This window comes from Leucopleurus acutus (assembly GCF_964270905.1).
Source record: "Leucopleurus acutus genome assembly, chromosome: 1".
Classification (NCBI taxonomy): Eukaryota; Metazoa; Chordata; class Mammalia; order Artiodactyla; family Delphinidae; genus Leucopleurus; species Leucopleurus acutus.
Window position 1 is genome coordinate 123,223,606 of NC_139142.1, and position 21,904 is coordinate 123,245,509.

Sequence of the window (21,904 nt, forward strand, 5' to 3'; positions counted from 1 at the left end):
CCGGAGATGGAAACAACCTAAGTGTCCATCATCGGATGAATGGATAAAGAAAATGTGGCACATATATACAATGGAATATTACTCAACCATAAAAAAGAAACGAAATTGAGTTATTTGTAGTGAGGTGGATGGACCTAGAGTCTGTCATACAGAGTGAAGTAAGTCAGAAAGAGAAAGACAAATACCATATGCTAACACATATATATGGAATATAAGAAAAAAAAATGTCATGAAGAACCTAGGGGTAAGACGGGAATAAAGACACAGACCTACTAGAGAATGGACTTGAGGATATGGGGAGGGGGAAGGGTAAGCTGTGACAAAGTGAGAGAGTAGCATGGACATATATACACTACCAAACGTAAAATAGATAGCTGGTGGGAAGCAGCCGCATAGCACAGGGAGATCAGCTCGGTGCTTTGTGACCACCTGGACGGGTGGGATAGGGAGGGTGGGAGGGAGGGAGACGCAAGAGGGAAGAGATATGGGAACATATGTATATGTATAACTGATTCACTTTGTTATAAAGCAGAAACTAACACACCATTGTAAAGCAATTATACTCCAATAAAGATGTAAAAAAAATAATAATAAAAAATAAAATGTACACAAAAATTAAAATTTCAAAAGGAGGACATTAACACACACACACACACACACATGACAATGCCATTTACATCTTATTTGCTTAAGCTTGCATTATTAGAATTATCTTCAATCTGTAGTTTCTTGGCAGGAAATTTTGCTCATTTTCTGAGAGTTAGTTTAGTTAATACCAGAAAATAAAATCTGTAGATCATCTAAGCAGGGACACTTGAAACTGAACATAGCCGAGTCAGCCTTCTCTGAAGTGAGTCTTCTACTCTCCTTCAGCATACCTGGAATGTCCTATGCGACACTACACTAACCGACGTAGGTTTCAAATCAGGATACCAGGGTCAATCTTTGTATCAAGGATATTTTTGTTTGAAAAAATGCAAGTATAGATTTTCATTATTTCACTCCTCCATATCCAATTCGTCAGCAAACACTGTCAGCTATACCTTCAAATGCATTCAGAATCTGATCACTTCTCATCTTCTCCATCCAAGCCACCATATTTGTTCCAGGTTGCTATCATCTGCATTAGCATTATATGGCCTCCCAACTGGTCTTCCAGCTTCTGTCCAGGGCCCTGAACTTCAGGCAATGAGATCCCATTAAAATATGTGCCCTTTGTCTGCTCAGCTATTTTCCCATCTCACTCAGAGAGAAAGCCTAGGACCTCACTCTGATACACAAGGCATTCTGTGACGATCCCTCATTACTTCTCTACTCCTTGCTCACTCGCCTTACACAGATCTTTCCTAAATGACTTCTGTGGCTATAAAGAAGAATGCATTGGCCTTCTCACTTAGCCTTAAGACAAAGGTGGAGGTGGAAGATGCATTTACCATAACTAAAGACGGTCAAGAAAGAGTTTCCCTGTGAGGTAGTCAGACACTGTGTTTCAGAGCCTTTCTACAACTAGACAGACTTCCTTCTGAGAAATTCAGCAGGCAGATGAAGACTGTCCCAAGCCAGTCCTTCTACTGATGGCCACCAGGACCATAAAACTTTTCTGTTGAATATATGTTTATTTACTGCAAAATAATGGTTTTACTTAAAGAGGACATTTTCATTATTTAATTTTGCAGATAAAACTTTAAAAATTGTGCACATAATAAAGATTATTTGCAGTACCCATATCTGATGCATCATCTTCACAACCACACAGTTTAACGTGAATTTAAATTCAGCCAGTAATTCTAAGGTGACAGTTTTATCTACAAAGCCTCCATTTGTATTTCAAGCAATTCGTTTAATGGAACAATTTAGAATACTTGTTTAAACTGATCCAAATAACATTAAAAAAAAAGTTAAAGGAAATAACTTTCAAATGCATTTTAATAATAGAAACCGCTGCTGTTTTTTAAAGCAATGAATCTTAGCCTTAAATGTGAGTGTTAATTACACAATTCCTTATTAAAGAGATTCAAGGAAGATAGCAATGCAATCGTTATAAAAATGTAAACTCAGATAAAATCCACCACTCTCCCATATAATACTGATTCACAAATATTAAGACCTCAAATAAAATACACGCTGTGAAATGTAACAAGTGAAACACTGAAAAATAAGATACAAAATTATAAAGTTCAAACATATATTATGCTTCAATTCTCACTTTACTGATTTGCACCTCATGTACAAACAGTTCAAGGAACCTGGTGATTTTCCTTATTAAAAGGGCTGAGATGGCAGTGATTGAACACTCTGCATTTTCTTTGTTAATAGAAAGTATGATTTATGAGAAGGGAATAAAAATCTAAGAAAACCACTCGATAAATTATTCAATTTTCAGACCAAGCTGATTTAGAGCAAATTTCCTTCATGCTGCCAGTATGGGAAATGTAGCTTATTGGATAAGAACGCAGTGTTTAAGAGAATATCTGGGCTCGTTTCCTTGTTTTTAGTAATTTTGTGACTGTAGACAAGGCGCATACCTCCTGTAAGTCCAGTTTATTCATTTAAAAAATGGAATAATAATAGGAAGCGTGTCAGCACCAGTGGCTTTCAAGATAGCTAGTATGGTGATGAACTTTTTTTGAAATATTATTTATTTTTATGTATATGAGAAAGATACATAATTAGTATGTCAACCTGAACATAAACAGAGACTTATGTCAGGAAAAGCCTAGGAGGCACCATGGGAATCTCTCTTTCTCACAGAGTAGTTCTTTTCAGTTGTACTTTGTGACTTCAATTCTATGAACATGGACATTTTTTTAAAAACTGTAAAATTGTTTACACAGACAGCTCAAATATTGGAAACAGAGCCTTAGGGTTCATGTGGATCATGTGAAAATAAAAGGAAAAAGTGAGCTAGCATTCCTAAATTACTTAGCCTAGTGTTAGAGCATATTAAGAATGTAATAACTTTTGTTGTTGTTAATATTATTTTTTCCTTATGACTATTATTATCATATTACCGTAATGCTAGCATATTACCATAATGCTAGCATATTACCATAATACCAAAACCAAACATTATGACTATTATTATCATATTACCATAATGCTAGCATATTACCATAATGCTATCATATTACCATAATACCAAAACCAAACATAATCTACCCTGGCATAAAAGAAGTTTATGAGTGTCTGTACAAAAAAAAAAATCATCTATTACTTTCCAAATGATTTACAAATAAGATGCATCAAGGAACCAAGAAAGAATACAAGAAATTAGAAAAAAAAGATGGGGGAATGGGGAGCTCACAGAGGAAAAATGAACAAGGACCTGATAAAATCAAACAACATAAACCATTTATCCTAAGAATATTTGATAAAATGATGTATGTTGCAGTGACACTGGGGTTAAGTAAATCTCCCAATAACATTTGAAGAATAATCATCTCTGGTGAATAGCACATACACCATCTTCTTAACCTTTAAATCAGGACGTTTGAAATAAATAAAATAGCTTTTTACTTATTTATTTTTAAAAATTCCATGAAGTAATGCAGTATATACCACTAATAAAGGTCTAAAACTTTTCTTATAATTTTACTTAGTTCCTCTGACTAGTTTAAAAAATAGTTTTTTCCAAAAGGGGAAAAAATGGCAATGTTAATATCCAATATAATATTGCTTGGAAATTTTCCTCTTCAATGCTTATCTGCTTCCTATTTAATTGCAATTGTAGTTAATATTTTCCTACAGGGAATATTTCCCAGGAAAATATATGCTCATTATTTTGTGAATATGTTATATTTATTTTAAATAAAATATTCTAAATTTCACCCACCAACATATAAAGTAGCTTTAATATTTTTGTGTTCCAATTCTTATCACAAGCTAACCCTAAATTTTCTTTTAACACTGGCAAAGGACCACTCAATAATGATCAAAAGATAGATAATATTTATTAAGATCCAGATTTTTTAATCATAGTAAGACTGAGTTCCATAGAGTTAATAATTCTTATATCTGAGAACTAACTAGGGACAGAACAGGACCCAATCTGGTGAAACTTCAAGTAATGGGTAAGTGATGTGATAGCAAAACTCATAAAACGTTTCACCTTGATAGCCTACCATGAATTTCTCACCCAGAAATGAGGACTATGGGCCAAGGGATAAGTTAGACACTAAAGTTTATGCAGTTCATGCAGCTCAATATCAAAAAAAAAAAAACCAACCCAACCCAAAAATGGGCAGAAGACCTAAATAGACATTTCTCCAAAGAAGATATACAGATTGCCAACAAACACATGAAAGAATGCTCAACAGCATTAATCATTAGAGAAATGCAAATCAAAACTACAATGAGATATCATCTCACACCAGTCAGAATGGCCATCATCAAAATATCTAGAAACATTAAATGCTGGAGAGGGTGTGGAGAAAAGGGAACACTCTTGCACTGTTGGTGGGAATGTAAATTGATGCAGACACAATGGAGAACAGTATGGAGGTTCCTTAAAAAACTACAAATAGAACTACCATACGACCCAGCAATCCCACTACTGGGCATATACCCTGAGAAAACCATAATTCAAAAAGAGTCATGTACCAAAATGTTCATTGCAGCTCTATTTACAATAGCCAGGACATGGAAGCAACCTAAGTGTCCACCAACAGATGAATGGATAAAGAAGATGTGGCACATATATATACAATGGAATATTACTCAGCCATAAAAAGAAACGAAATTGAGTTATTTGTAGTGAGGTGGATGGACCTAGAGTCTGTCATACAGAGTGAAGTAAGTCAGAAAGAGAAAAACAAATACCGTATGCTAACACATATATATGGAATCTAAAAAAAAAATAAAATAAATTTAAAAAAGGTCATGAAGAACCTAGGGGCAAGATGGGAATAAAGACCCAGACCTACTAGAGAATGGACTTGAGGATACAGGGAGGGGGAAGGGTAAGCTGTGACAAAGTGAGAGAGTGGCACGGACATATATACACTACCAAACGTAAAATAGATAGCTAGTGGGAAGCAGCCGTATAGCACAGGGAGATCAGCTCCGTGTTTTGTGACCACCTAGAGGGGTGAGATAGGGAGGGTGGGAGGGAGGTAGATGCAAGAGAAGAGATATGGGGACATATGTATATGTATAACTGATTCACTTTGTTATAAAGCAGAAACTAACACACCATTGTAAAGCAATTATACTCCAATAAAGATGTTAAAAATAAATAAATAAAGTTTATGGATAAGGCACAGAAATACCACCTAATGCGAGTTAACACATGATGAACACACTAGCTGTCTTTGGAGAGTTGGAAGAAACCTACTAAATGACACTACAGGTGCCTCTTCAAGTGAATCAAGAACACAAATATAGTCATTGAAAATTAATTTAAAAAGGAATTTTTCTACTTCTTGCTTGAAAGGTGTAATACAACTACAATTTTGTGATATGATCAAAAAGAAGTGTCTTAAAGTGGGTGAATTTGCCAGATAATTAAAGCTAATTTCTTGACAACAAGTAAACAAATGACTTGAAATTGCCATTGAGTTTTAACAAATTACTTATTGAATTTACCAGCCTTGCTGACTGTGTTGGCATTAGGAAATATTCTATCTATTTTGATCTTTGCCCTTTACTGAAAAAGCCTTTTCCTGCTGCATATACTCTCTCACTACATAATGCTCTCTAGTCAGTAATCTTATAAAAATAATAAGAAATAAATATAATGCATTTTTAAGAATGACACCTGTTTTAAGAGTTAACATTTTAAATATAGCAACATTTCTCTGAGTCCCAAAGAAAAATCTCTTTCAACCTGAAACATGTCAATTTGTAACATGTTTTCCTGACAAATATATATATTCAATTATATTATAAATTCATTTGTTCATCAAAACCTTACTAATGAAGTTGAAAATCAAATTTTTGCTTAATGATTTTTTACTGTTTTTTAATTTTCATTTTTAAGTCACAACTAACAGGCTGAAAAATCAGATGACATTTTACAGCAGAAATTTAGATTCAGTTGCTAGTCAAAACCATAAACACTATGATTATAAAGTTACAATGATAAAATTTGTTATAGAAAGAATCAAGTGGTCCAACTGTAAAACAGTGCAATTTTAGTTTGTAGTACATTTCTTACTGCCAGAAAAGAAAAAAAAAAATGGCACCTGGCTATTACCATGGTATCAAATGAAAACAAATTTAGGACCCATTATTATCAGGGTATCCTTATAATGTATGTCCCATTAAGCTATTACTGTTAGTTCTGTTTTCATTTTTACTGACTTAACTTTAAAACATTTTAATAAATAACATATATTTTGTTCTGTAAAGAATTTATTAATTATAATAGAATTTAGAATTAGAAACTTGACATATGAGGAAACTGATAGCAGAAAAGGTCAGAAACAGGGCACTTGGCTTGGTTTTTGCAGAAATGATACATTCTGAACTCATTCTCAAAATGTTCTGAGTAGTAGAAAAAGTTCTGATGAAAGAGCATACCAATAAATTTTGCACTTACTTTGCAGAGGCAAAGTGTCTGTAATACACTGTAACTCTGGCTCCTTGGCCCATTCAGTCTTTGGCAGGATCTGTGTCATCTCATAGTCACCATTCTCTGCCACCGACACTGGTTCACTGTCGACTGGTGTTTTTCTTAAGGTTTTCATGTGCTGTTGAACTTCCGCCAAAAGAACAGCTTGTATTGCTTCAGTTACCTGTAAAGTTTTTTTTCTTTTTTTTAATGAATTATTTTTAGTGTTATCATAAATGCTTGGAGTCTTATATAAAACCCAAAGTCTAGAATTTTGATTTGAATAAGTCTCACATAAATTGGAATGCTCCATTCCACGAAAATTACCATCTGAAACAATTGAAATGCAGTTACTGAAAATTGGCACCCAAATCATCATACTGTTCTTTTAAAAAAACCTCAAGGGAATGTAAAAGGAAAGTTTAAAGGGAGTTCTCAATTCTTTCTCATAAAATATTTTCATTTATACCAGAAGATAAAGAAACTTTTAATATATCACATTGTTCTGAAAGACAGGTTTAGTACCTCAGTGTCTAGCTCTAAAACACGATTTAGCTAAAAACCCTTGATTTAAACTAGGTTGAATACAGAAAGTTAAAGACAAGACTTTAATAGTAAATCTCACTAAACTGTGTGTATGTGTATATGGTTTTACATGGCTTAAAATACTGCAAGGCCTGCCTTCTGATTATTGTACCTACCCAGTCAAGGACCTGTGGTTGAGGGAAGGGGAAGGGAGATATTTAGCACAGGGCATCTAATCCAATATGTTCATTTTTAAAATGAAGAACCTGGGATGTGACATCCCAAGTTCCACACAGACATGGTGGACAGGCCTTCTAACCCCTGATTCTATGTCCTTAGTAGTATATGTCCGCCCAAGGTTCTATACTCTTACATCTCAGTAAAAAGCCAGTGACAGTACCTTAGCCCCTTCCTGGTAAGAGATGAGGTAAGGTCCAGGAGTTAGGTAGAGTTCAAGGAAAGCCAAGACCTGAACTGGTGAGAGAAAAGGAAGGGCACTGCTGATCTAGATGAACCTGGGACACCTTTCCAATATCCTCCCCTGGCTGATAGTTAAACCTTTAACATAGCCATGTCCCAATGCCTACTCTTTTCCCTTCAAAAGCCTATACTCTGTCAAGATGACTCATGTTCCATAATTGCCATCGTCCCCTCTGCCTTATTCCCAGTCTACCCATAGGATGCCTAGAGCTAGGGCTTTGGGACAACACCACTGAAACTGGTGATCGAGAGATGCTAATGCCCAAAACAGAGTAGGTATTCATTTAAATATGTATTTAGTCCCTTTTATGTGTCCTGGTAGCATGTGAAACCTTTAGGTTCCAGGGACACTTGAGAGTTTTTGCTGATGGCAGATGCTAGGTAAACTACAGGAGTAGAAGGAACTGGGTTCTAAACTCTATTCTAGAGTTTTAAATATAGGGAGCTTCCTGAAAGTATCAGAGGAGCTGCCTGATCACTGATCATCCCCCTATTCTTGTCCAGTCAGATGCTTGGTTGGGTCGTGAAAAAAGGCTAATGAATGATATGATTTTACTATTGCTTACCAAATCTATTAACATTGTAGTACTGCCTGTCACAATACAGGTACATAATGCTTACATCATGTGAGGAGATACTCAACACTGTGAAAGCTGTTGCATGCCATGAACACAACATAGAATTCTACACATTATGATACTGATGAGTCATGCTTATTAATATCTACCATATGCTGAGATACATTGTATATTAACTATTAGCTATGATATCTATTAACATATACTATTCTATATCACAATAAGTGAATCATGCTTATCATGTAGATATTATGGTGGGATAACCTGTATTAATTATTCATGGACAATTTTACAACACCGCATTTATGTCATTTTAATTTTGCCACACATTTATTTGATAGCACTGCTTCCAAGACATGAATGGTGTGGTAAACAGAGCTCTCAATCTGACATGAGAAGGTCCAAGTTCCTGATTTGACTATGACAGTTACTACAAATGTAACTTTTGACAAGTCACGTACTTCTCTGGGACTTCATGTCCATACTTATAAAACAGTCTGTGATGCTGAGAGAGGCTAGGATGAGAGCTTTCAATCACAGAAAGCTGTATGGAACTTGCTTCTGTTCATACCTATAAAAATCAGGAAGATATTAGAGGAAATCCTCAGAACTGTAGTACATCCAGACTATGGTCTATCCCTCAGAATGGGCAGTTTGGCCATATGCTCCCATGGGATTATGGATGCCCTCTCACAACTGTGATTTAGAAAGTCCTCTTTCCACTAGATATAATATTCTATAACAACTTGGATCAATATTCTTTCTTAAAAAAATACAGGGATTTATGCAGCTTCAATTAACATTTCTAATTATTAGATTTATATATCATGACCATATCATTTTTTACCTGTTAAATTTTGAAACTTTTTGACATATTTGTCACTACAAATGCATATTGCAGGAATAATCAATATGAGTATCATTAAAAAGCAAGATGAAGCAGAAACAGCAGAATGAAACATATTAACCACAATGAGCAGGTTACTCAGAGCCACAAAACTTAAAAGTGAATACAGAATGGCACATACCCAATTGGAGACAAACTCAAAATATATGCTTTGTGTTCAGTGTGAAGTCAATACACAGAGAAATGGTACAACTTATATAAGCATATAATAATGTTACAGTATCTGGTATACAGTGAGCCTTAAAACCAGGCTAATGGAATTGAAATAGATATTGTATACTTTAAAAATATACACTATGGAAAGTAAAATTTAATGATAGTTTCTGACTGTCAGTACTTAAGTGTCTCTAGCATATAAACAGAGTAGATAAATTTTGTAGATAGGTAGTAGGCATAGAATTTTTCCCAACAAAATATAAAATCTGTAGACATTATTTTATATAACTTTGTGATGTTAACACTGAGCTGAAATTGAAAGCACTATGGCTATAAAGCTGTCTTCCAAATGCATATACAGTTTTCCTGAAAAGACGGATATGCAAAGCATTACACGCTTATGAAGGAATGTGCAGATTTAAAATAAGGTTTAAAAATCCATTGTTTGGGAAAAGAGAGCCACATCTGGGCCATATACTTTTTACTAGAAGTATTACTATGCCATAGCAAGCTAAAAATGTTAATGGTTTTCTACCAACACCTGGAAACAGCAAAGTATTGTAAAATAGTACAGAGTATTATAAAGACTCTTAAGGGCCCCTGTGGCCTGCTTGTGGTTTCAGTGTCCAGATTTTCTGGTATAGAAGCATTTTCCCAACACTCAGGCTCACATGAGCCTTTCATGTCTTGCATCATCTCCTGGAACAGCAATACTTCTCTCAGGAGGCCTGGATGTCATGATTTCACCCACTAGTGTCAGATTATAAAATCCAAAGAATGTTAGTGCTGCTTCAGAAACATGCAAGTTAGCAACCCCAAAACCTGCTGTTGCTTCTCCAGCATTTATTTCTATGTTGTGTATATTTCATGTGTGAGAAACAAAAAACAATCTCCAGGCAAACTCATTCATCTGCGAAATTAACTCATCCTTACCCATTCCCTTAAAGGTACGCCCCCTTCAATTTCTGAAGTAGGATTATGCTCTTTTTTACAAAACCATTCCATTACCACCTAGTGTTCCTAAAATACATTAAAAAGCAGATTCAAATTAACATGATTTGACTAACTGCTTAAATGAACAGCTTTATAAGGAATTTGAGGATTGGTTAATGAAGGATTTATATGGATACTTGCAAGAGCCTCTGTTTTTCCTGAGGGCCCCAGGAATTCTCATTCTCAATTTACACATGAGTAAAATAAATAATCAACAAGTTAAACCTATCTTCCAGAGTCATTCATCAGGTTAGTGGCAGAAATGAGAGGAGAATTTTGAAGCTTAAACTTCATACAGAGTGAGTAATAAATGCTCTAGTAATATTTGCCCTGCTGCCAGCATTTTACACAAGGTCATAGAATCATAGAACCTTAAGTTCCATTTGTCCAAACATATCCAAACCACATTAAAATTTATTTTAAGGTCAAACGAACAACTACAAAAGATCTTTAATTAGAGAAGCTCAGGATAACTGTTTGATTGAATTCTTTTTTCCTTAAGAATTGTTTTCCCTGTTGAGAAATTCTTTGGCTACTGGGGGAAAAAAAATCCCACCTTTGATAGAGACTCTTTTAGGGTGACTGTAAATATGCTGGTAAGTCAACATATACTAATATTTATTTGATTATCACAGATGCTTTTTGCAGAGCCATTCAGTCATTCATTAAATATATATTGACTGGCTACTGTCACTGGTGAAAGGGGTGATTGAGACAGGCAAAGTCCCGGCTCTCAGCAAGCTTCTGTTACAGTGAAAAGACAGAAGATAAGCAAGCAAAAAAAGAAAATGATATAATCTCCACTGAAAGCAAACACAACAAAGAAAATAAAACTGGATAATGTGATGGTAACTGGAGCATGGGGCAGCAAGGTATGGTGACAATATTAGATGGAGTGATCAGGGAAGACTTCTCTGAGGAGTTGGCTTTTGAGCAAATACCCAAATGATGAATGGAAAAAATGAGAATTCCAGCCTGAGAGAATAGTAAGGTCCTGAGGTGGAAATGAGCTTTGTATGTTCTGGAAATTATAAGCAGATGAACGTGGCTAGTGAGAATGGGGGAGAATGATGAAGAAAGAGGTTAGGCGAGGGGCAAATCATGTAGGCCATGGCTTTAATAACCATCCCAACTGTGTTTATTTGGTTTTATGGTGTCAGCCCCCATAATTTGTTCTGAGTTGACTTTCTTTGTTTTCCTGTAACCAAAATTAACCATTTGTAATTGGAATTATTGCTATTCTTGTCTTGCAAATTTGACATTTATTAAGCCCATGAAGAATAAAGTTCCAATAAATATTCATCTAATCAATGCACAGATATTTATTGTACAATGTTCAAAGCTATCCACAAAAAAATCCTTAAAAGAAGAAGAAAGACTTAAATTGGACATTGAGGAAACCAACTCTCTATATCAGCTCACAGATGAAAAGGATAGAAAAATGATTTCTAATTATACCTACCAAATTCGCAAGCCTACGGACTTTTATATCCGATTTTGAAATCAAACAGTAGACATTTCTGCCACCAACTGAAACCTCAGTGGGCAATAAGTTACCTGTAACAACATAAACATCCCTTCCTCAGCCCTTTCTATTCATGCCTCTTAACTTGGTGCATCCTTGCATGTTATTTTCCACTTTTCCCTCATTATTAGTCTCTGCATTAGTCCTATTAAATGAAATACCCTGGAAGAAAATATGTGAGGACAAGAGTACCTACTAACGTATACTCTCAGGTAAAGGGGAGTATGAATGAACCACAGCAGCAAGGAACTCTTCCAATAACTTCAAGAACATGAACCGTATCATACCTGGACAGACTGGTCTTTCCAACAGGAAATTAGCTTCAAAAGTGAAACGTCAGCTTCAGGTAGATGGGATTCACTCTTACCTAGAAATATATAGAACACATTTATATCTTCAGAGTATTACACATGGATGCAGCCCAATGATCTTCAACCCTGGCTGCACATTAGAATCACCTAGGGAGCCTTTTTTTTTCCCCACAAACACCGATGCCCAGGTTCAATCTTCCAGTGATTCTGGTTTAATAGGTCCCTGGGTGAGGGTGGAGCAGGCATTAATACTTTTTAAAAGTATCTCAGATGATTTTCATATATAGCCAGAGTCAAGAAACATTAATTAACTTATATATATATATTTCTAACAATTATACTAATACACATTCACATCAAATCAAATTCATCTGTATACCTTAAACCCATTTCAGTACCTTTTTGCCAACAAAATACAATGACCAACATTCCCCCCAAAACAGATCACTGAATTTTACAATGCCTTCCTCATATAAATAATCCCTGAAATTCTACCTTGCCATGAAGCAGTATCTGTCACACAGAAAATCCTATAAAAGGCTTCCTTTGATTCGTCCTTACCGAGCTATACTACTCTGATCAATAGATATAGCACTTATGTTTTAATTTGACTCATTTTGTTATGTATTGTTTCTTTTTAAGTTTGCCCTTTTAAATGTCCTTTCTATCTATTTGCCCTAATGTTCAGTGTGAAATTTTAAGAGTGAGCTATGGCTTGGTTTATTTAAATTGATCCATAGAGTGTCCGACAGTTCCCTACACAAAAAAGCACTTAATAAGTGCCCTTTCATTAATTGAAAATGAACATATTATCATCCAAATGAAAAAATCAATGAATTAAGGCTTTCTGATGGCTAAAGTATATTATCTAGGTGCCAGATCCAGGAGCGAGATAAGGAAGAGTGATGCAGGCTTGCACTGGAGGGAAAATTGCTATAATTGTCTATTTAAATTAATGTTTGAAATCCTGGATCAACTATTTAAGTTAGTATTAGTCCAAGATGCTTTTCATTGAATTACCATTTTATATATTAATAGATATGTGTGTGTGTGTGTGTGTGTGTATATATCTCACATTAGTGGTGAAGGGAAATGTAATAGAAGGTATTGATATAATGTAAACTGACAATATGAAAGAAATATATAAGAAACTTCTGCTCATTAATATCATCATTTTCTCCTGATGGAACCTATGATGTGAATTTGAAATGCCCAAGAACAGTACATAAAAGATGTGATATGATACAACACTATGAGTTTGAAGTCGTATTTTCCATTTCTTCATGAGCACAGCAGGTAACAGAGCATTTTCTTTTGATCGCTTTCCTTTCTCCCTCTCTCACTTTGTTGACCTTGTGATTCCACCATCAAAGCTAAGTATCGGTCTCAACCGTAACTACTTACTGGCATCATGGGGTACTTCACAGCACACTTTAATGTGATGTTAAAATTTTAATATGAGATGGAAATGACAGCCAACTTTTCTTGGCAATAACAGTGAGTTAAAGAATTAATTATAACTTCAGGGGGAAAGATAAAAAGAAAACATCCCAGGCTTCCTCAGGCTTGGACTTTATAGAATTAATAGCATGAAGTGAATCCCTCCTTTCCCTTCACCTCCCATCTGGCGACTATAAAGCATAAAACTATGTTTCCTTAGTACCTAACTGAATTTTAAATGCTATAAATGCCACCTCTCAACATCAGGGAGATTGTTCAGTAATAACACTAGTTGCTCAGGCTGCTTTGGTTGGGAAGTCATAGGAAAAGTTGGGGCCTCCTTGGCTCTGGTTAGCAAATCCCTGAGTCTCTGCAGAAACTACTTATACTGTACCTTAAATTCTAGTCTCTTTCCCAGTGTTATAAAAAAATGAAAATTAGAGCAAATAACCCTAAAAAGGGCTACTATCTAAGGAGAAGGCTGGCAATCCAGACTGGATCATATAGAGGAATCTTGACTTGTAATCATAAATATGAGAAGTGGCCTGACATAGTGGAAAGAACAGGAGTATGGAATTAGACGGAGTTGGACTGGAATCCTAGCCCTTCAGCTTGTCGGCTGGTTGACTATGAGTGACTCATCTAACTTCTCTGAGTCCCAATTTTCTTAAGGGTAAAACAGAGATAGATCCTCCTACTGTGCACTGCTGTTTATATATTATTTGAGGTAATATGTAATGTAAAGTCATTGGCATAATTCTTTGGACATTCTAGGGGCTTAATAATTGGAAGCTATTAATAAACTCTCGCTTTAAAATATCCCAAATGAATATTCTTTTCAGTAGCCCTGAGAGGGCCACTGTGCAGTGTTGTTCAGGTCATACCAATGTATTGACCACATACTGCACAACTTTGGAAGCAAAATGCACATCAATTCTGGAATCTTATTCCCATTTTACAAATGCAGTAAATTCAGCTTTTAAAGGAGTAAAAGATACACCCAAAGTTAAGTAGTAAGTGGCAGAACTTGATCTTGAACCTTAGTGGTTTATCTCCAAAACCATTGTTCTATTTTCTGTTCATCCATTAATCCAAAAGTACTTGCTTAATTCCTTGCAGGCATTGTTCTAGGAACTGGGGACACAGCAGTGAATAAAACTGTCATAAAAAACAATAACCTAGGGAGGGTGGGAGGGAGAGAGACGCAAGAGGGATGAGATATGGGAACATATGTATATGTATAACTGATTCACTTTGTTATAAAGCAGAAACTAACACACCATTGTAAAGCAATTATACTCCAATAAAGATGTAAAAAAAAAACCAACAAAAAAACCCAATAACCTCCCTGGAGCTTACATTTGAGTAGCAGGAAGTAGATGGCAAATGGAAAAATGCTATACAGCATGTCAGATAGTGAAAAGGATTATGATAAAATAGGGAAAGGGGTAGGGTATGCGGGGGAGAAGGGAGGGCACCTTCACTTATAAGATGGTATTGGAGGAGGAATTGAAGGATGGAGGATGGAGGTGGGGAGCAGCAGGTTGACTTCTGTGGAATCTGGAGAAAGGGCATTCTAGACAGAGGGAACAATCAGTGCAAAGACCCTAAACCCTGCCTGTCATGTGTGGGTAAGAGTTAAAAAGCCCAGCAAAGCTGGAAGGAGTGAAGCAGGGGATGAGTACAAAGAGATGAGGTCAGATGGGGGTGTGTGTTTGATGACGTAAGTAGAGCAGCCAGGTTATAGAGGGCCTTGTGAGCTATCCTAAGGACTGTAGCTTTTATTCAGAGTGAAACATAAGCCACTGAAAGGTTTTAAGCAGTAGCATGAGGTTCTGACTTAGTTTCAAATAGATGACTCTGGATGTTTGGTTGGGAATAGAGTGTAGGAACCAAGAATAGGAGCAGAGGGTAGTTAGGAGGCTTCTGTATCCAGGCAAGAGGGGATGAAGGCTCACACCAGGGGGCTGGCCATGTAGGTGGAGAGAAGCAGTCAGAATCTGGGATATATTCTGGAGGTAGAACCAACATGATTACTAAAACATTGGATGTGGGGTACAAGAAAAAAGGGGAAAGTCAATATGACATTAAAGTTCTTGGCCTAAATAACTGTAAAGATGGGACTGCCATTTAATGAGATGTCAAAAATTTGGAGAAGCAGGTTTTAGAGATGAATTAGCCATTTGGCATCAAAAGAAAATCTAAACACCAAGACTGTTACTCAGAAGAATTCAAGGACCATTATATAATCTTCTGAAATAACTGTAAAACTCTCTAATATAATAATTACTTATTTGGTAATAAAGATATTGATACAGTAAATTCCCCATAAATCACATATGACCTTAATTTAATATTCAAATGTGTCCTTTGCTGAAAAGTTTCATACTTTTAGGTATTTCAAAGATCATTTGATGAAATCTATCATATTACATGTCTTATAAGATATTTACTTTAATAACAAAATTTCATGTATATTTCAAATATAGACAGAATACAAAACTATAACCATGTAAAATACAGACTGAATCAAACAATAAACATGCACACTTCTTATTCTAAACTGTAGGGTGCTATCCAGTTATAGCACTTTTATTTCATAGAAGAAAAAAAATTATTAGACTATATCTGTAACTCCTTTACCATTTCGTAAATAACCGTAGAAGCTTGAAATATTTAAAATATCATCCCCAGGACTTTTCATCTTCTTATGCACAGACTCCATTGTGAAAGAACTGTTGAAATAAGATTCAAAGGATATTATTAAAGATGTATAAAAAACATTTTGAGAAATAAATTGACGATATGACTGCATGACCACTTTAACAAATTTGGGAATTGAACACATTATTTTTAGCAATATCTTTGACATTATTCTCTTCGGTGAATCTTTTTTCCCCACTTTAACTTACCTAAAACCCTAACCCCAAGTGAATTGTGAATCTTAGTTTATCAGAATTATCTTGTGATCCACTTTTACTGGAGGGGCCTTGCGACTTTAGGTCATGTGATTTGTGGCTAATGTAATAAATATTTGAATCCTAATATGTTCATAGCTGCCAACAAATTATCCCCAGGTACCATCAGGACTTGATGAAGACAGGCTTTACCCTAGTCCAGTGATTCAATGAGAGGACATTCAGATACTATCCAGGGATATTCTCATAGGCAGATAGCTCTTTCCTTAAAATTCAGTTTCGTCACACACTCAGTTGTTAAGCATAAAAAGATTTCTCCACCTTTACAACCACAGTGAAATGTTAGCAAAATGGCCAAATTTATTGGAAGGATTTGGAGTGACAAATCCAATACACATTGTTTTGATTTCCCTAAATATAACATGCAGTCTCCAATAGCAGATCAAATCTGAAATGGCTTATTTAGGGAAGCAGTCTCTAATCCTGACACTGCCATTCAATAATTTGTTTTAATGCAGAACTTTCTAAAGATTAACTAAAGTGTGGCAATGATTTTAAGGCCATTTAATGGAAAGCATGCTGAAAGCCCTTAATCTCCCCTAAAGGGCGCCAGATATATCCTTCCCATCCTGTATTCAGTATCTGGAACAAACTTAGGATGAAAACCTCTGGCGACAATGACTGAGTCCCTCATCTGCGGGACTCTGTGGGATCATGATTAGGCTAACAAATATAAGTTGTTTTTAAGAATTTGAAAAAATCTTGATGATCACCTATTCTATTCATCTCATTTTGCAAATGAGGAAAGCAAGGCCCAGAGGGGCTAAGTGACTAGTCCAAAGCCACATGACTAGTTTAACAACAAAACCAGGGTTCATTCTCAGGTTTTCAGGCTTGGCTGACTACAATTTTTTTTATCATACTTTAGGTGTTATTTAATTTTCTTAGTAATAGAAAGAAAAGTGCCTAACTGAAATTAAAATACATATATATTATATATATAAATTATAAATATGAAGTTATATATTATATAAGTGTATATATATATATATATATATATATATATAGTAATGAACAGAAGAAAAGAAAATAGAGGAAAATTAAGTATATGAATAATGAAATTCACAGTCTCTGTTTTCTCATTATTAGGGCCACCAAACAGAAAATGGAAAACCCTATAGCAGAGAAGCATTATAATGATAGGGAGCTTAACACTGAATCTACATAATCCATATGGATTTGCTACCAGACTGTAGGTTCACTGAAGGCAGGAACTCTATTATCTAGTACCTGACACAGATATTTGTTGAACTGAGCTCTTACCAAAGAATAGAAATGTCAAGGACTATTTACCACCATGTACTGAGCAGTTCAAACGGCACATCTTCTATAAAGGCTTTCTGATGGTTTCATCTCACACTAATTATTCTCTTTATTCTGACCACCTATAATACTTACCTATACTACAAATATTTCTCCTTGTTCCTTCAGTGTTTTCTACTTATTTCATATGCATTATCTTCATCATTTCAATTAGTTCCTACCCAAATGAGAAATTTATTTATATTTCTTCTATGAGCTAGTGCTAAAGACATATTCAGTAAGCACTTGATGAATTGAATCCAATCTTCTAACATCAGACTATGAAAAAGTATATTGAATTTTAGCAGTGGGAGAAGGTAAACACAGAGTCAAGGTTAGCAATCAGGCTCTGGAGTTATACTGATGCCCAGCCTTGAATCAGCTTGTAAGGCTCTGAATTAATATTGGGGTTGATACTTTCTCTCCATAAGCCTCAATATCCTCATCTATACAATAAACAAAATAATGGTACCTAAACCCCAGCTTTGCTGTGCACATGAAGTGAAATCATGTATGTAAAGGCCTTACATGGTGACTAGTAGATATTAAACACTCAAAAAACAATGCCTATTATTACTAAACTGTACTTTCTATAAGTGAATTAATGATAACCTCTTCTATTTTAATATGCCGAAGTATGAATTAAACAGTGGGATTTGAGGTATGAAATTTTCAAATTTTTCCTTTCCTAATGATATATGAAGTATATCATCATAGGCATTTATTTAAATGTTTTTTGTTCATACTTAATTCACAACAAGTATAATGGATTTCAAGGTGTGTGTGAATCTATCTACCTATCTATCTATTGAATCATTCAGCATCCAGTACTGTGAATTTCCTGGCACATATTATGAGAGCAATGGATATTTGTTGGATGAATAAATTTTAAAACATATAGATGTATTGCCCAAAGTCATCTCCAATCTCAAAGAGTTAAAAGGAAGATTTTCTTAAAATTGTTTTAAGCTAAAGGAGATGCTGCATATTTACTCTTCATCTAAAGGAAGGAAGGAAGGTAGGAAGGAAAGAAGGAAGGAAGGAGAGGAGGGAGGGAGGGGGGAGGAGGGAGGCTAGAGAGCTAAATATAACAAATAATGATAATTTTTTAATGTCGTAAATAAGAATAGTCAAAATCTCTAAGCATGTCTTACCTGTCAATTCCACATGCCAGTTCTAAAGGCATGTTAACTAACTTATTAACTAAAAATAGTTTGCTCAATAAGTAAAAGATAGTGTTTGGCTCTTGCAAAGAATCAGAATTATTTTCCAGTCTTCTTGGCATCCCAGCCTGATTTGGAAGAGTGGAAGTGTATTTATTTGACAAGTCCAAAACTTTTCTGGAAAACAAATTTACTTTTGAATAGTCTTTTTTCATTTCAGCATTGCATAAATCCCAACCTGGCAGCATCAATGAGAAGTGATCTTCATTTGAAGCAAGTCCTAAAGAAACGGGACCCTGAAGCTTTAAAATATTGAGATGCTTAATGCAAAGATTGTCTAATTCTTTATCCACTCCCCATGGCAAAAGGCAAGATAGGAGCAATTTAGCTGTGTCTATTGTGAGGTTGGCATTGACTTTTCTAGATTGCTTAGGGTGCATCTTTTTGGAGCTCTTTATTTTCTTCTGCCTTTTAATGCCATCATTTTCTTCTGATAACTTCATGGTATTTTCTCCTTGGACTGGGCTTTCACTAACAGGCTTGGCTTGTGCCTCCACTGAGAGAGGACCACAGGCAGTTTTATTTCTTTTCAGTGTCAGTGTTTTCTTCTCTACTGTGCTTTTGGCTCTTCTCAGGATCTCACTGCCATAGAATGAATTGGAAGGGTCAACGTCACAGATTGGAGTTGGCAGCAAAAGTTCAACAAGGTTTTCCAGATCAAATAGAAGGATATGAAAACCAATGTTACTCCATTTTGTCTTCACAGGCAAGACATTAAAAGGTCCTGAGAAACACTTGGCATCAGCGACCTAAGGGAGATTTTAAAAATTTATGTGTCAAAGTTCTTATTTTTAAGTGATTTTATTAAAAGTTCCATGATATTAAAATGGCATAAAAAGAAATTAGGTAGCAACACAACCCAAGGCATTTTAATTTTTTGCCTTAGCTATAAAAATTCCCTTCTAAATTCAACATTCTATATTCTAATTTTTTTGAAAAACTTTTCCTTTCTAAAACTTTCATTTTTTCCTCTAAAAAATATGAATTAGGCCTATAGAGTAAGATGGCATCAGATTAACTTTCTTCCAGATACACTTTCATATCTTCTTATCAGTATAGCCATGAAAACATACAATAGGGGAAAAGTGGGTATGAAAATTGAGAAGAGCAGTTAGAGCACCTGCAGTAATTTAAGAAGTCTTTTAACAAAAATGGTCTCTCGAAATCTGTTTAAAATTTTTAATAATTGGAAGTAACCTAAATGTGAACCAGTATCAAATTGCTTTTTTTTTATTTTAAAGGCTCGCCTTGTGGACTTGCATTTGTTCTTTCTCTGAGATGATTTTGCCCTAGATACTGGCATGGTGGGCTCCCACAATTCAGTTATGTTCCTGTTCATTTAGGGTGCCTTACTTGAGTACCATATACTCTCATGCCAACCTATTACTCTCTGTCTTATTCCTTGCTTTTTTTTCTTCATAGTACTAATTATTACCTTATATTATATGAAATATTTATTTGTTTACTGTATATCTTCCCCAGCATCATTCAAACTCCACCCCTGGTGTTTTGTGCATCCCTTTGTTCCCAATGCCTATAAAATAATGCTACTATACAGTATTATTATTACTATACAGTATTATAAATATTTGTTGAATGAACAATTAGTATATATATACAATGGAATATCATCCAAATATATTTAAATGATGGTGTACGACTATATTTTTGGGGGAAAATGTGTTCTATTAGGCCGGAAAAAATCCTTTTTGTAAAACTATGGGACTTCTCTGGTGGCACAGTGGTTAAGAATCCGCCTGCTGGGCTTCCCTGGTGGCGCAGTGGTTGAGAGTCCGCCTGCCGATGCAGGGGACACGGGTTCGTGCCCCGGTCCGGGAAGATCCCACATGCCGCGGAGCGGCTGGGCCCGTGAGCCATGGCCGCTGAGCCTGCGCGTCCGGAGCCTGTGCTCCGCAACGGGAGAGGCCACAACAGTGAGAGGCCCGCGTACCACAAAAAAAAAAAAAAAAAAAGAAATAGAACCTGCTCTGATTCAATACCCCTGCCTACTGTCAGAGGTTAAATACTATCTTGAATTCCATGTTTATGATTTCTTTGCTTTCATTTAGTGTCCTAATCTTAAATATCTATTCCTAATTAATCTATTTGATTCTGCATGTTCTCAATTTTCATAAAAATATAATTATGCTGCTTATAATTTTCCATGATTTGCTTTATTTATGCTGAATTTTGCGATTGTGAGATTCATATTTGTTGATGATTACAGCTGTAGTTCTTTCATTTTTACCACTATAAAGTATTATACTATATGATAACTACAGTTTATTCATTTAAATGGATATTTAAATTATCTTCAAGATTTAGTATTACAAAAAGAAAAAAAGGCACAGTGAATATTCTTCTGGTGAAGACTTTCTTCTGGTGCACATCTGCAAAACTTTCTAGAGTGACACTGATAATTCATAGGATACGCACAACTTCAACTCTGTTAGATTTTCCCAAATAATTGTATCAATTTATAAGTCTCAGTAGAGACTACTCAGTAGTCTCAGTAGTATAAAGAGTTTCCATGCTCCACATCCTTATTAATACAGGATCTCATTTTTGTCAATATGGGGATATAAGATGGTATCCCTTGTAGTTTTAATTTTCTTTTTTTTAATTATTACCATTAATTATCATTGCAATATTTCTTTATCTTTTCACATTTGTTTATAAAGTGTCTGCCTATGGCTTCTATAAACTTTCGTTTGTCTTTTCCTTATTGATTTTTAGGGTTATACATTCATTCTAGAGGTAATCTTTTGTTGGTTATGTGGTCCAAATACTTCTCTCTATTTGTGGCCTGTCGTTTCTCTATTTTTAATAGTGTTTTACGATGAACACTGAATTCCTATTTTAATGCTATCAAATTTATGAAATATTTACTTTAAAAATTATAGGTATCCAGAGGATATAAAATTATTTACCTATTT

At 35.1% G+C, this 21,904-nt stretch overlaps 1 protein-coding gene across 1 annotated transcript in view; it reads right to left on the bottom strand.

Moving 5' to 3' along the window:
• The window catches only part of WDR72 (WD repeat domain 72), a gene marked incomplete at both ends in the record, with an annotated part of 189,697 nt that overhangs the window by 68,057 nt on the left and 99,736 nt on the right, over nt 1–21,904 (bottom strand). Inside the window, 4 exons of the mRNA XM_082852380.1 lie at nt 6,539–6,734; nt 12,002–12,081; nt 16,109–16,200; nt 18,900–19,717. Of these exons, the coding sequence (XP_082708506.1) occupies nt 6,539–6,734; nt 12,002–12,081; nt 16,109–16,200; nt 18,900–19,717 (1,186 nt within the window). The remainder of the gene's footprint in view (nt 1–6,538; nt 6,735–12,001; nt 12,082–16,108; nt 16,201–18,899; nt 19,718–21,904) is intronic.